The 15,206-nt window shown below is 39.4% G+C and overlaps 1 protein-coding gene across 1 annotated transcript in view; it reads right to left on the minus strand.

The window, feature by feature from the left end:
* Nucleotides 1-7,050: 7,050 nt before the first annotated feature.
* erc2 (ELKS/RAB6-interacting/CAST family member 2) overlaps nt 7,051-15,206 on the minus strand; it is a 38,786-nt gene continuing 30,630 nt past the window's right edge. Inside the window, exons 13-19 of the mRNA XM_014999415.2 lie at nt 13,872-13,994; nt 11,441-11,452; nt 11,038-11,161; nt 9,901-10,061; nt 9,252-9,399; nt 7,449-8,039; nt 7,051-7,113 (exon numbers count right to left, since the gene is read on the minus strand). Of these exons, the coding sequence (XP_014854901.2) occupies nt 7,087-7,113; nt 7,449-8,039; nt 9,252-9,399; nt 9,901-10,061; nt 11,038-11,161; nt 11,441-11,452; nt 13,872-13,994 (1,186 nt within the window). The 3' untranslated portion in view covers nt 7,051-7,086. The remainder of the gene's footprint in view (nt 7,114-7,448; nt 8,040-9,251; nt 9,400-9,900; nt 10,062-11,037; nt 11,162-11,440; nt 11,453-13,871; nt 13,995-15,206) is intronic.

Below are 15,206 nucleotides of genomic sequence, written 5' to 3' on the forward strand. Positions count from 1 at the left end.
CACATGCTGCGCTCTCACAAAACCGCACAGGCTGTCTACTAAGGGGACACAGTAAGTGAGACACACATCACTCTCCAACACAACATCACACAGTCACAATGCACAATGCAGATGAAAGAAATGGATGAGGACTGATGCTGCATCAGCTCACGTTCACACGAGTGGTCATTCAGCATGCTGGACACACATTGAGTTTTGTTCCTAGGTCTGTTACTGTACAGCTCAAAATATGCGCCGTTACAAATAGTACTGTCTCGAACTGGTATTCTTAAGTAAGCATAAATTATAGAAAAAATAAAGCTCAACTTAAATACAAAACCGAATGAATAAAAAAGTAAAAACTTGACATTTGCTTTGCTAAATAATAATAATAATAAAAAATCTGCCATTGGTCACAGTGATTTGTTCAATCAAAAAGTTTCAGCAACTAAATAATAAAATAAAGACTATTACAGCAAAAAAATAAAAAAAATAAAAAAAATATGGTTGGCTTTTTGTAGTTCTTTCAAAGGCCTTTAAAAATGACTGGTGAATCTACACAGCTGCTTCTAGGCATGGATAAAGAATCGCCTGTTAGTCTTCAGTTTGAGCACAGGAAACAATCTCCCAACCTTCGAGTTCGGCGTCCCCTCAGCTTTTAACGATTATATTTTTAGATTTTTTTTTTTTCCGTTTGACACGACAATAGAGAAATCACTGCACAGAGTACAGTAGATTATCCATACACCATCACCTTCAATTGGCACATAATGTAAAACTCAGCATGCATGGGCACAATTAAAATGTTGTCTATCGTTTAAATAATGTCTGCTATATCATGGTAGGAAAACTCCCTACTTCAAGTATTCAGTAGATAAGGACCTGAAAATGGAGGATTCGTAACCCCTCGATGGTGAAGTGAGAGGATTTATGCTCCTCTGTCTGTTTGCGCTGTCTCTCTAATGATAAAAAAGGCCTTCATATCAAGATTTGTAAACAAAAACAACGTCTTGTAGAACCTGTTGGTTTTTGTTCAATGGTGGGAGCTGCTTCTGTGGGAATGACACATGTAAAAAAAAAAAAAATGAAGGGTGGATCACCTTGGTTTGAGAGGATTTGGGTGAGATGGAGAGACATTTGTTTACAGTAACCAACACTTGACACACAGACACCGGGAGGGTCGAGGAAAGGAGGAGGGCATTAGTAACAGTCAGCTTCATTTTCTCATAATACTGTAACAACGTGATGGTTCTTCTACCTAAATCAGCTGTCACGGTCACACACACGTCACCACTTCAGTTCACATGACGACAACAAGAAATACACGTAGGAGAAATGCATCCAGACAGAGTCACTGAAACCTCTCCTTGGAGGATATTGTGATAGTCCTCATTTACAAGTGCAAGCTTCTGCTTGCAGCAGAAGGAACCTCACTGCTACCTGTGAGAGCTACAAAACAAAATCAAAAATACTTTTTCTCTGTTTAAAGTTGTCACCACAGGCTAAGTGGTCTTCAACTGAGTTGATTTAGTGTTAAAGAGATAGTTAGGGATTTTAAGAAGTGGGATTCTGGGCGTTTGTTATCAGCAGTCGGAAGTTGCTTATTTCCTTTTACAAATTGGCTTCGGTTTTGTTTTCTGTCATGTTAATGTTTTAGGTAATTAATAAATCTAGATAACAAATAAAGAAATGCTGTTTTCAAATGATGATTTCATGCACTAAGGCGAGAAAAGCTGTCCAAACGAATGAAAAGGTACTGACAGACAAGCAAAAAAAAGAAAAAGAAAACATACTTAAACAAATAAAATTAGCATCTCTTTTTAAAAACAATGTAGTACTGGTTCATGAAAACATCACATCCCCTGACATGATGTGAAAACTATTTAGTACTGAGGTTGCGAATATCCTTTTCCTAACGGCTCTTGCACACATATATTATCCTAATCTTTATTATGTGTAACATTTGTTTCAGTTTCACACTGAACATCCACAGAAAACTCACGTTACCTCACATATAAAATAACGCAGCGTGAAAAGATTAATAAAATAGCACTCACTTGAGTCACTCATTGGTTTTGCCTAAATTCCTTAACCTGTTTGTCGCGAGAGGACCCAAATTTGGGTCCTCTGCGCTTGCCGCAACAAGATCGATTGAAAAAACATGCTATACATTTATCAATATAGGCATATTGCATATCCACAGATCGGGAAAAAGCTCTTCTAAATGATACAAACAATATTTTCTACATCAACAACACCCAGCCTGAACACGAAGTAGCTTGGTAAAACGAAACGTAATTAGATGCTAACGAGGCTAACGAGGCATACGCGGTAAAAAATGCAACAGTGAAAGAGCAACTATTCCCAAAGCCCACAAACTATCAACCAGAGTAAAGCCGAAGCTCTGCCGTTTCCAACAATACCAGAATCACCACGCTACGTGCAAAACTCACTGAACCAGCAGCTGAAGAAGAAAAAAAGAAATAGCTAATTTCACGAAGCGAAAAACATAAATTCAGTCCTACCTTTGCTGTTTCGTGGTCATAATCCTTATTAGACTAAATATTTCCACTTGGTTCGATAATCCATTTTCCCTAAGTCCATCTCATACTGTTTTCGGCTCTGCCCAGAGCCTCTTCCGCCTCCTGGGCTTCCATATAAAAATGTAGAGGCGAACTCCGTCAATGCACGTCACATGCGTTTCCCGTCCTCTAATTGGTGAATGGCTTTAGTTTCCGTATTAATGTCAACGCCCTCGGATTCTATTGGCTCTGACGGTTCGAAAGACGTGTCAATCATCAAAATTGGCCAATGGGATCCCGAGAAACCGCCCCGCGTAAGTTTGCATATCTGTATTGAGAACTGCATGGTTTTACTTGCAGAGCGCAGAGCGCAGACTAGAGACTCCAGGAGGAAATTTTTTTTCAAAGGAACCCCCAAAAACAATTGTTATTAGATGTAATTACTTATCTATGACAAGTAATCATTTATTCTATAAGAATAAATAATTGAAACAGAACCTACAGAAAAAAAACTGAGAAAGTTCAAATGGCACAAATTGTGCCAAAATGGCTAATTTGGAAGGTCCGCCTAGATTTTTATCAAGTAGTACCTCTCTAAAACTCATGTGATTCACTTTCTTTCCATGAAACTTGGCACAGTAAAAGGTCAGATTGTGTACTGTTGTTTACTACATCCAAAACATGTAGTAAACATGCTTTGAAAGGAATCTTCATATATTGAACTGGGTTTTTTTTTGGCGGAAATAGATATTTTGCTTAATTTCTGCTGTGTATCATATTAATTCACTTTCCTCAGTAACAGGCAGGGTGGGTTTTAGAGCTGTAACATATTCTCTAGAGTCTTGCCTTTATTTTGATACCAAAACAATTAAAATAAACTCTGTAGTTCTTGAGATACATTCAATTCATTTTGGGCATGTATTTTCAACCATATTTCTCAAAAAGAGGCCTAGAGATGAAGAGGTTTTTGTGTGTTTGTTTGCATTTTAACAAACATAATTGCAATATGTCGCCATTGATGAACCTCAGGGAAACACACCTCGCTGCTTAAATAACAACAAACTTTCATGTAAACTATTGTGACAAATAAAAGGAATGTTAATGCAAAGAATGATAAGATAGTGCACATACTGCTAAAAGTTATTGTGAGAGACCAAAACAGTTCTGTGGAACTGGATCCAATCTGACCTGTTGTCATCTTGACTCTACAGTGGGAAATAATTTCCCTTCATCCAAATTGAAATTGTTCAGTGAACTACATTTGAAGCAAAATGTCCGACTGCTGATATAAATCCCACAAGAACCCCCTCCTCAAAAACTCCCAACTATCCCTTTAAAGGAATGTAATATCTTTTCTAGACAGCTAGATAAATTTGGACACACTTTCCCATAAACTGCCACTCTGAACCTTATTTAATATATTTTATGTTTTTCTTCTTCTGGATTGGTCTGTATTTTCAGACAGGGAATGTTAAGCTGCTGAAGGGTTTTATCACAGCGTACAAATCTGAGGAAAATTTCACCCATTGCAGCACTCTTAAATAAAATATCTCTGACCTCGAGCCAGTTAGAAAAATAACCATAAACGGAAAAAAAACATATAGTATATCTTATTAGTTTTAAACATTTTTGACCACGTATAGACACACTCTATAGATTTCTCTCTATATGTATAATATATGCATATCTATTTTTTGTGTACAGATTTTACGAGGCACAGGCCACCTTGTTGAGAAGGAGAAAACAAGTCACTATGTGTGGGGAGGTCACACAGGCTACTGCTGGAAGATTATGAAGGAGAGGGGCGAGGACTCATCGAGAGACTGGGGTGTCACTGGAACCACTTAGATCTGCAGAGAAAACGTCTACTTAGCGTCACAGTCTCTTCTGAGGCTAACGGCAGCCATAGTTTTGGAGAAAATGTTGAATTGTTGTTCACAAAGCTCCCTCCCCTCCCCAGATTTTAACCAGTAGTATATATATATACAAAGCAGTCTTGTACTGCTGCTTATGAAGCCCATTGTGGGACCAAGTCCCTCTACTGTAAAAGGACTAAAAGATGCTCTGGTTAGATCTTCTGACACCATTTAGTTTGAGCACCAGCAGAAGCACCATTAGTGAAAGTTCCTGCCAACACAGAGGAGGTGCATAGTCGCAGAAAATCAAAAGAACCTAATGAATATCTTCTGACCACTCTCTTGGCAGCTCTGATTGGTCAAGTACAATTATAATTAATTCAAATATACATGGAAAAATAAAAATGCATTATCTCTATGTTGATATCTGCATAGACTGATTTTTTTCTTTTACTATTTCTGACTAAAGTGAGGTAATGTGAAGGAAAAAAAAATGCTGATGAGAGCCACTACTTTGAGGCAAAAATGAGGCCCCAAAACCGGAGGTTTGTGCAGCAAAGGAAACACTGCAGGAAAGTCACTCAAGGCGCTCCATAGGTGAACAAAAAGTGCTTCCTTGTGCCAACAAAAAATGGCAACAGAAAAACCTAAAGTGACTTCAATGTGTTGATGACATGCTAGTCAAGATAGACATCATAATAGGAAGAAATGCCTAACACGTGACCTCGAAGATAAACGCGACTTGTCTGGACGTAAAAGATAGCAGAAGACACTCCGAGGGCCGTTAGCGATACGTGGAGGGGTCAGATGTCACTAGGTGAGTCAGGAGGGCAGTGAGGATGAGCGTCAGGCCTAGAAGCCGGTCAGAACTTGACTTTAACAGTCAACAAGATAACAACCATTTTAAAACGAATGATGTGGTTTGATGAAAAAAATAAAATAAAATAACGAAACGTCTTTACCGGTAGAATCATAAGTTCTCTGTTGTGAGGATGAAGAGGGGTTATTCAGCAGGTGACAGACAGGTGAAGTGACTTCTGTGACACCTCTGCTGTCTGTGGTAGTCGTGTCCATTAGAGCAGCAATTTGTCTTCTGTGTCTCCATCAGCGCATCATTTTAGATGATTTGTGAACACTGTGGAGGATGGTCTTCCTATTCACGCAAAGCGAAGGCCTCACCTCACCTTGTGAGGAACATAAAAACAAAGTATGGTTGGAAATGCGTGGTTTATGCTTGCACAGCAAGAGAGATAAGTACTGAACATGGCAATGGTGGTCATACATACAAAGAAAATACGATTTAGTCGCTAAATTAAGTTGTGTGGGTGGAACACTGGGAAGTTACACGAAAGAAACGATTGCAAAGAAAGTCAAGAAGTGGCTGAAAATGTACAGCAACCATTCAATAATTCACAGCTGGTTTAGTTCTGCAGAGGTGTTTCTCACTACAAAGATATTCTTAAACCTTTACAGCCACATTGTTACAAAATGCACTGATGCCATTAGATGAGGCCATATTTCCAAACTTCTGAATGTTTCCGCAAACACCGTTATGATCATAATCCAGAAGTGGAAGAAACATAATTTCACCGTAAACCAGCCATGATGGGGTGGTCCTCACAAGATTTCTGACAATGAGTCACTACGATAAACAGAACCAGAATTAGCAGAATAATTTGATTACATGAAAACAAAAGACAATGCACTAAGCCTCATGGCCTCCAAACAAGCTCACTGCACAACACTCCACTGCTGAAAAAAAAATGCATAATGAGGCTTGTTTGAGGCTTGCTGCAGAGCATTTAGATTAGCCTCTAAAATACTTGGGTATTATAGTCTGGTCAGATGAGACGAAAATTTAACTCCATAGTAGCACAGGTTAAGTTTGACTGAAGTACAGCACAGTCAGAAGTCTACGTCTGAATTTAGTCTATGTCTAAGTTCAGACATAGACTTCATATAAGGATAAGTTCTAGTCAACTTATCCTTATGAAAGGATAAGTTGACTAGAACATTCTTGATGAGAATCTAAATATTTTCAACAAGAAAATGATGCCAACCACACTGCCAAAAAAACTGTCAGATGATTTGGAGAGATAAAGCCTGCAGCCGACGGCCAAGACCTACGATCGAAACTGAAGATCAGGGTACAGAGAAGACGGCTCCTTGAGTGTTCAGGGTTTGTAGAGAGGTTGTGAGAAAGAATGTGTCACCATCACAGCAAACTGGGTTGCTGCCAACCTCTGGTTTCATCGTCATATTTTTGAGCAAAACGTTGACATGTTCAGTACTTATTGTTTCCTCTCTGCGTGTTTTTTATTTTCAAAAGTGTGCAGAAGCACATTTTAATTACCTGCTCAGCTGCCAGTCTTCATGCAGGACCTGAAAACCTGAGTACCTCCTCCTGTTCCTCAGAAAGAAATGTGCAAAACATAACAAAACAAAAGACAAAAGTAAAATAATTAAATAAATAAATAAATAAATAAAGGTCCCACTGCTCAGAAGTACTGATTCACTGAAGGTGATAAATGTTTATTTGGGTGGTGTTTCAACATCTTGGGATGACCATGCTCCTCCAGTAGTGACTGAATCTCCTACATGAGAGAAAATAATCAGGTATGACAGTAAAAAGCATAGCATTGTTCAGTTTGTGGTATATACAATTTAGACAGCTTCAGAAAGGTCTCAACTTACCCCTCAAAACAACATTAGAGCTTTGGTTGTCTCAGCTATGCCCAAATGCCCTCCTCGTCATCCTGTTGTGCAAGAGAAAACACTTAGAGGCCAGATTTATTTCCTACAGTGTTAGTTCTGCTGACTGATTTTACTGTACAAATTACACCATCACTTATGTCTTATGTAATAACCTCAGTGAGAGAGCAGCATGTTTTTGCTTTAAATGTCATTTTGCCCCCACATTAATTTTAGTGGCGTACTGTGTCTTCCAGAATGATTGTTTTGTGATGGGATGTCCGTCGGTCCTGTGTTTTAACCCTGGAAAACACTTTTGCTCTAAAAAGTGTTGAACGTCATTGTGTGAAAAATGTGCCATCTTGTTATTTTGTCATTCGTACAGTAGGTGTTTACTGACCTGGTCTGGAGAGGGACGGTGACCTGCGTGTGGCGGTCCACGGGCCGGCCCTCCACGATGGTGAGGTGAGGGGTGACGGGGATGCTGGGCGTGGTGTGGATGTTGGGGATGCTGAGGGTGCTGAGGATGCTGCGGGTGAGGATGCTGCGGGTGAGGTCCTTGGGGGGGAGGGCCATGTGGGTGTTGGGGGTGAGGGTGCTGTGGAGCCGGATGTCCGTGTGGGTGCTGCGGCACATGCTGCGGGTGCTGTTGGTGCGGGTGCTGTGGCTGTGGGGGGCGTGGATGCTGTTGGTGTTGAGGAAGCGGTTGAGAGTGCTGAGGATGCTGCGGGTGTTGTGCGTGTTGAGGATACTGGGGCTGCGGTTGCTGTGGATGAGGGTGCTGTGCCGGGGCTTGTGGGTGCTGCAGGTGCTGTGGGTGTTGGGGGTGTGTGGCGTGTGGATAAGGAGACTGCTGAGCGTGGGGAGGGTGGGGGTATTGGGGCTGTGGCTGAGTCTGAGCATGTGGAGGCTGCGGCTGGTGGTGAGGAGCGTGTGGATGGTACTGCTCATCCTCATAGTTGTCGGCTATCAGCTTCATTCTGCTTTGTGTCTGAGAAGAAAATCATTACATCATGATTTGTTGTTTCAAGCTACCGTCTCTTCACACTAACCAATTTAGAACAAGCACACAACCTTAGAATAAACTGAGGGTTTTAACATCTATACAACTAATCAGTTAAAATTTACACTCATTTTAAGTTTTTCTTTAGCAAAATTTTCTATGATCTATTATCAATCCAGCAAACAGTGTCGTATGTTTTTATTATTGCTTTCTACTTATGAGGATATTACACATTTTATGATAAACATAAAGTACAAAAAGGAGCTGTAGGCTTTTCTTCAAAAATATAAAGCACATCTCTTTTTGATGCAAAAAACTCCCAAAAGATTTGAATGTATTGTGATGCTTTGAAAGCGCCTTACAAAATTCAAACCAATTAAACCTTTTTACTTTTTCTCACATTATAGCCACAAATGTTTCTGAAATTTTATGTGACAGACCAATGTCACTCAGAGAAGTGAAAGGGAAATGGTACAGTTTCTCAATTAAAAAATAAATAAATAAAAAGAACAGCGCGTGCATTCGTATTTAGTTTCCCCAAAGTTGGTTAGTAGAATTATCTTTCACTACTTAAAAAGCTGCAATTCTTTTGGGGCATCTCTCTACCAACTTTGCAGATGTAGACACTGATAATCCTGTCCATTATTCACAGTGATTTACAGTAAAAAAAAATTATGAAGAATGCAATATGATGATTGATGGTGCAAGTGCTTACATCAGTTTAGGTCAGTGTCAGTAGAGCAGACACAAATTGAACTAAGCAGGTTTTCTGCCTTTTTGGACTCAGAAATCTTATATTTTCTCCAGAAAATGGACTAGTGAGCAGTTAGAAATCCTTGCAGAAATCTCTTGTATTGAAGGACAAAATAAATAGACATTTAAATGATCCAAGTAGTCATCAGCACACACTAGGCAGAGTTAAAACACTGTAATCAGAGGCCTGGATAATAACAAATGAAACACTAAAGAAAGAACAAGGTTTGCTCTTAAGCTTCCACTGGTCTTTAGAGACGGGTCATTTAGACCCCATGAGTTTTTTACTCTGTGCGCACGGTGTCACATTGACCCAGTGACAAAAAAAAAAAATGTCCGACTGTGACATTTGTTGCACTCCACCTGAGCAGCGGGACGGTTAAAAGAACTTGTGTGGCAAGTTACTTCATTTTTTATTTTTTTGACAATGCTTGAAATGGTACTAACGTGTTGTTTGAGTTGGTGCATCAGTTTGTCCCGCTCTCTTTTCAGGGCCAGCACCTCCTCCTGGGTCTTCTTTTTATTGGAGGCAGATAGTTCGAGTAATGCTATGTTAGCGTCTTTTTCACTGATGGCTGCCAGCAGAGCTTGTTGTCTGAAAACAAATCAAAACAAAAAAAGAAAAACGTAGCACCCACACATATGAAAATTGTAGAACATTTATCGATTCTAAAACTGCACTGAATCTCTGTCAAATACAGTTCATATTCAACTCTACTTCACAACAAGATTAAGAAGTATTTGTAGTCCAGGTGTTTAACTTAACACGCTTGTGCAAAGAGTTGCAGCGTGAATTCAGCAAAGTTTGGCAAACTTCAAAAGACTTGACATAAATCAACTAGTTTATGTGATGCTTTACATATTTGAAGTGAAAAATAACATTAATGTGCACATGGCAATGCGTAGTGTCATTGTGTGCAGTACTGACCCTAATTTAAACCCTAAAGAGGGGACAACATACACAATCTGCTTTTTGATACAAAAGCTGTTTTAGTGGCATAAGCTGCAACATCTTGTCAAGTAACAATATAAAAGTGATACTTCATCTGAAATGAATTGGACAAAGTGAAACTGTCAAGTATGCAGCAATACTGACTTCATTTCAAGGATCTCCTCCAGCTGCTTCCTGCGCTCTTGTCTCATGTTAGTAAGATGGGTGTCCCTCTCCTGTAAAGACTGCTGCGTGGAGGAGAGACGTTGCTTGGTGGCGTCCAGCTCCTGTCTCGTCCTTTCCAGCGTGCTCATCAGTTCCTCCAGCTGACAGACGGCACATCGGACAGAGCAGAAAACACACAGTGACTCAGTGCAAACGTATGAAGCGCTGCTGAGAAGTTCAAATACGTTTATCATGGGTGTGAATGTCATCTGAATTTTAAGCTTCTAGAAGTAGAAGTTGGTTTTGAACTTCATGTGAAAGTCCTATAAGGGTTTTAGAGAAGAAAAAAAAAAACTAAACAAAACTTATCTTATTCCTCAACTAGTTCCTGGCACAGTTTATTTAAATTAACTGGTTAATTAACTGGTGTTGACCAAACTTTTAAGCCTGGTTTTAAGCCTGGTTTGTTAATGTTTAAGGTTCTCAATTAAAGGTCATTTCAAAAGCTTAATGTTGTTGTGGTTCATCATTCAAAAATACTTTTAATGGATGTGTTAGGAGTCATTATCTAGTTGGAACACACACCATATTCAGTCATTAAAACATTTGGAGAAATGTTTTAACACACCTTTTTAACACAGATACATCCATTTTCTACATGAACATATTTTCAACTGGATCTTAATTTTAAAACTTTGAAGTGAACAGTGGGATTTTTTTAAAATAATGATCTTTAAGTGTGCTCAATTAATTATGACGCAAGTTAAACCACCTAGAAAAGACTGGATGAAAGATGTATGATGGATTTTTCTGAAAAAAAAAAAGTATTTTCTGCATAAACATATGCTAAAAAAAAATATAACTTCTCTGAAATTTCTTAAGGATATTTTCCCCAAATATTAGTAGGGGTGCGTGTATATATGAAGTTCAATTGATGAGAGTAATTTCACAATAGATTCAAACTTGTGCACATTCATTTTACTATTTAAAATCATCAAGTTGTTTATTACATCATAATTGCACCTTAAAAGACGGATGTTGTACATTGAATGCATTTAACTTTATAAATGGCACTCCAGATATTTAAACATACATAATCAGAGCTTATTATTTATGAAAGATAAGTTAAATACTCACCTTTAAGTGGTGACCACTTTCTAAAGAGCCTTCCTTGCGAGGATCTTGTCCTAAGCCTTTCTTGTCCCCTGGTAGTCCCAGTTTGATGTTGGAGCCTTTCTTGATCTGATCTTTACCTCCTTGCCTGTAAAATTTCACACTTCTAAAACTGTTCCATACCACAACAGTAATTAAGTCAAATCTAAAGGAGCTAAGATGTGAGGAGGGCACATTACAAACCCATAAAAAGGACAAGGAACCATAATGAGTACAAATGGAAGAAATGAGCTAGGTAACAAAGCATGAGCATCCCCATCCGAACTGAGCCTCATGTCATTGTTGGGAGGACTGAAAGGTTTCAGTGCAGGAGTTTGGGTCAACCTCAGTAGAGGTGGACTACGAGAGTTGCAGGGAAATGTCTTACCTTGGAGCTAAACTGCAGACAGGTAGATTTAAAGGTAGAAGACAATAGGATGAAGGACACGTGAAGAAAACATTGGAAGCAGGAAAAAACACACAGAAGAAAAGCAAAAATAAAAATGTAAAGAAAGTTTTCGAACCAAAATGTAAAACAAATAATAATAAAAAAAAGAACACCTTGGGGGTATAATCATCCAACAACACTTGAGATTATAGACAAGCCTGTGACAGTCTGACGCAGATTTTGCAGGATGCACTTTCTCTGAACAACATGGAGCGCTGTGCATCTGCTGCCAAGCCTGGGAGTGGCAGACATGCAGTCAGACAGGCAAAGAATTAGCCGGGCAAAAGATGAGGACGAGGAACGGGAGCAAGGAAGGAAGGAAGGGAAGCTAACAGTATTTTGATTGAGTGGGAGACAAAGGTTGAAGGGCATTAGTTGAAAATGCAGGGGATTCGTTAATAGAGCAGACTCGATGGATTCAGTCCAGATCCGACAAAATACAACATCCCCACCCTGATGGTGCACAGACTAGGAGCACAGCAGCTTTAGTCATGCAGGTCATTTTTTTCTGAGTATTTCCTTCAGTGTCTGTTAGGGTTAGCTAGGAAGACAGCTGGAGCAGACTGGGAGGAAGAGACCGGGAAAGAGAGATGCCAGGTGAGGATGTAGAAAGGAAAACCTCAGTCAGAAGCACGAGTGTCACCGACAGAAAGAAATGAGGCGGATAGATGGGTGGAATGAAAAGGAGTGAAATGTGCCCATAGGAGAGGGAGGTGTAACAGCTGAGGACTGATACTTTTTACAAAAGCTTTAACAAACAGCCCATAAAACAACATATAATCAGAAAAGTCCTGTGGGTGTGGGTGTGTGTGGGTGTGTGTGAATGAGTGAAAATATGCTGCTGTCCACGCTGTTTCTTGGTAGGAACAACGTGTGCAGTAAAATCAACTCAAACAAATCAAAAACGGAGCAGAAAGAATCACACCAAGGTCTCACAGAAAATCAATCGCTTTCAAACGTATTCAGACTCCATAACCTTTTCAAATTTTGTCAAATTGCCACCACAAACTTCAATACATTTTCTTTTGGGTTTCATGTGATAGAACATAGACAACAAATACCATGGAGCGGCACCAGAATGTACCTCTCCATGTGCTTCAAACCCAAATTCAAATATTTATCCATGGACGTTCCACAATCATGCACAACTTAGTGTTGGTTTAGCAAATAAAATGTCAATACAATCCGTTCAAGTTTGTGGTTTCTAAGCGACAAAATGTGGAAAAAGCTCAAGGTGTATCAATATTTTTCCAAGGCACAACAATGATGGGCTCAATTTAAACAGCAGCATATTTGACAAACACCTGGATAATTGCTGGTGCCATAAATTGTAAAATGTGGCATCCTTGATGTGAACTTTACACTTCATCATTGCATACACAAGCAAAAAAGAAACAGAAATATAAAGTAGAAAATGAACACCACATGTGCAATATTTAAAATGCACAATCCTGTGCAAAGGTTTTCAGTCATCCATCTTTTTATCTGTTTCACAAGGAGACAGACTTTCTGTATTTGATAACATTTTGTTCAACAGTTCTTCAGGCTTTCTGAAGGTCTAAAATTTTCTGTCCAATAACAGATAACATTTTTAGTGAAGGTGTGTTTGTTTCTCCTTTCATTGAATTAAAGAGCCCTTTAATTCTTCCTCATTCATATTGTTGTATTCAGGAATAAAAAGGGTCTTAAAGCTCAAGGCAAGAACTAATATTGTGTCCAAATAGGGCAGACAACTATGTAAAGACCCAAACTGGATCCTTATGCACTTTGTTAGTCACAATGCTTTCATTTGTTCTCATTTCATAGTTTGGGAAACAGAACTGAAACTGATCAAAAAAAGTAGCCAGAATCTATGAAAAACTTTGATAGACCACCTAAAGCATGAAGAACTTACAAAAACTAAAAAATAAAATAAAATAAAAAAAAATACAAGAAATTCTGGTCCTTGAGAGGAAAATATGAATTAATAAGAAACGGTTTAAAACCTTTGCACAGATAAATGTACGTTTAGTCATTAACTTGTTAGAAAACTAACATGCAACAGTTTATATGTCATGCACATGTCAAACACACACACATGCTCTCCAACTAATGACCAAGCTGAAAGAAATGCATTCATGGAGCAGGTGCAGACAGTCACTGAGAAAGAAAAACAAAAACTGCAGGAGTCTTTGCATCGTGTGTCGAAGTAAGTAATGAAAACACAGACAACAAACAAAAGCTGCCACTGCGATGCAAAGATCTGTGCATCCTACAGAGAGCAGGCAGAACCAGGCACACGGGTGAAACCAGACGCAGTCACAGCAGTTGCGGTCCGAGATTTTAAATCAGGAAGCCGAGCGGAGCTGATGTGCCAGGGCAGAGCACTCACTTTCCCAGGAAATCCCAGACCATGCCCCCTATCTGCTGAGGGGCGGCAGGCACAGAAGGGAGTGGGTCAGGGGGGGCTCTGCCTCCAGAACGAGGGGTATGGCGAGGGGCAGTGGATGGGGGGCTTTTTAAAATTTAGTGCAAAAGGAAGGGCACAAGAGCGTTTCAAAGAAGATGAAGGACAGATTGAAGATTCAGAATCCAATTTGAGAAAGAATAAGGAGGGAATGAACAGAGGTCAAGGTTGACCAATGGTCGGGGTTAGAGAAGGGGACAAAAGACAGAAGGGATACAGGATGAAAAAAGTGGGTAAGGATGGCAAAAAAGGACAAGAAAACTCAATTAATCACATTTGGTGAAAGACTTAGCAAGGAACTCAACTGAGTGGGCACTTTTCACTGACATCTAGCTTGTATCTGTGCTACATGGAGAGTATGTGACAGGAGAGAAGAAGAAGAAGTCGCAGCAGATCTGTGTTGGCCTCAGACAATTCAACCAAAGCTTAGGTCAGTTTAGCGATCCACTTCGTCAGCTGAACCAAAACTAAACAACAATTTCAGAGTCGAGTTTCTGGATTAAATGTCACATGAATACAAGAATGAAAGAAGCACATTTACAGAAATCAATTACTCTGTTCCAACATCATGCAGGGGGAAAATGTCCAGTTTTTCCAAATAATGGCTTTGAGAGAGAAACAAACAAACAAATCAGCTTGTGAGGAAAATCAACCCAATGATTGACACTTAATGCTGTCTGGTGACTCATCAGTCAAAGCCTAAAAAACCTGTTTATTTCTGGACCAATAAATGCAGGAAGGTCATGGTATCATCTCTCTTTGGTGTGGAAGTTGTTAATGAGGAAAATGTCCAGGGGAACTGTTTCCAGGAGGATTTAACGCCAAGGTTAAAGTATGGCTCTATTTATGGAAATGAACAGAGACACTAATCCCATAGATAGTAATGTTTAACACAGCGACTGTGAATGTAAAATTTAGGTTAAAATCGTTACATCAGAACGTTATGAAATTAAAATCGGTCCCAAATGTGGTGCATCTCAAATTTAAGACAAAGCATTAAAATTCCTGGCAGGTGAAACATCAATCACTGCTTATCTGGAGGACATTCAGACATCCAGGCAAGAGTCCATAGGCTTTATCAGACCTTCAAACAAACTCACTCCACACAGACTCCATCCAAGACAAAACAACTATGCTTGAGCAAATGGCTGGAAGTTAAGCATAGACAAGTGGAAACAAGTAGTTTATAACTTGATGTCGAAACCTCATCCAGCATCAACAGAAACAAACTCGTCTGTGTCACGGAAACCAATGTGTTGC

Source organism: Poecilia mexicana, unplaced genomic scaffold (assembly GCF_051168715.1).
Source record: "Poecilia mexicana isolate PSO_F unplaced genomic scaffold, ASM5116871v1 scaffold_5, whole genome shotgun sequence".
Lineage (NCBI taxonomy): Eukaryota > Metazoa > Chordata > Actinopteri > Cyprinodontiformes > Poeciliidae > Poecilia > Poecilia mexicana.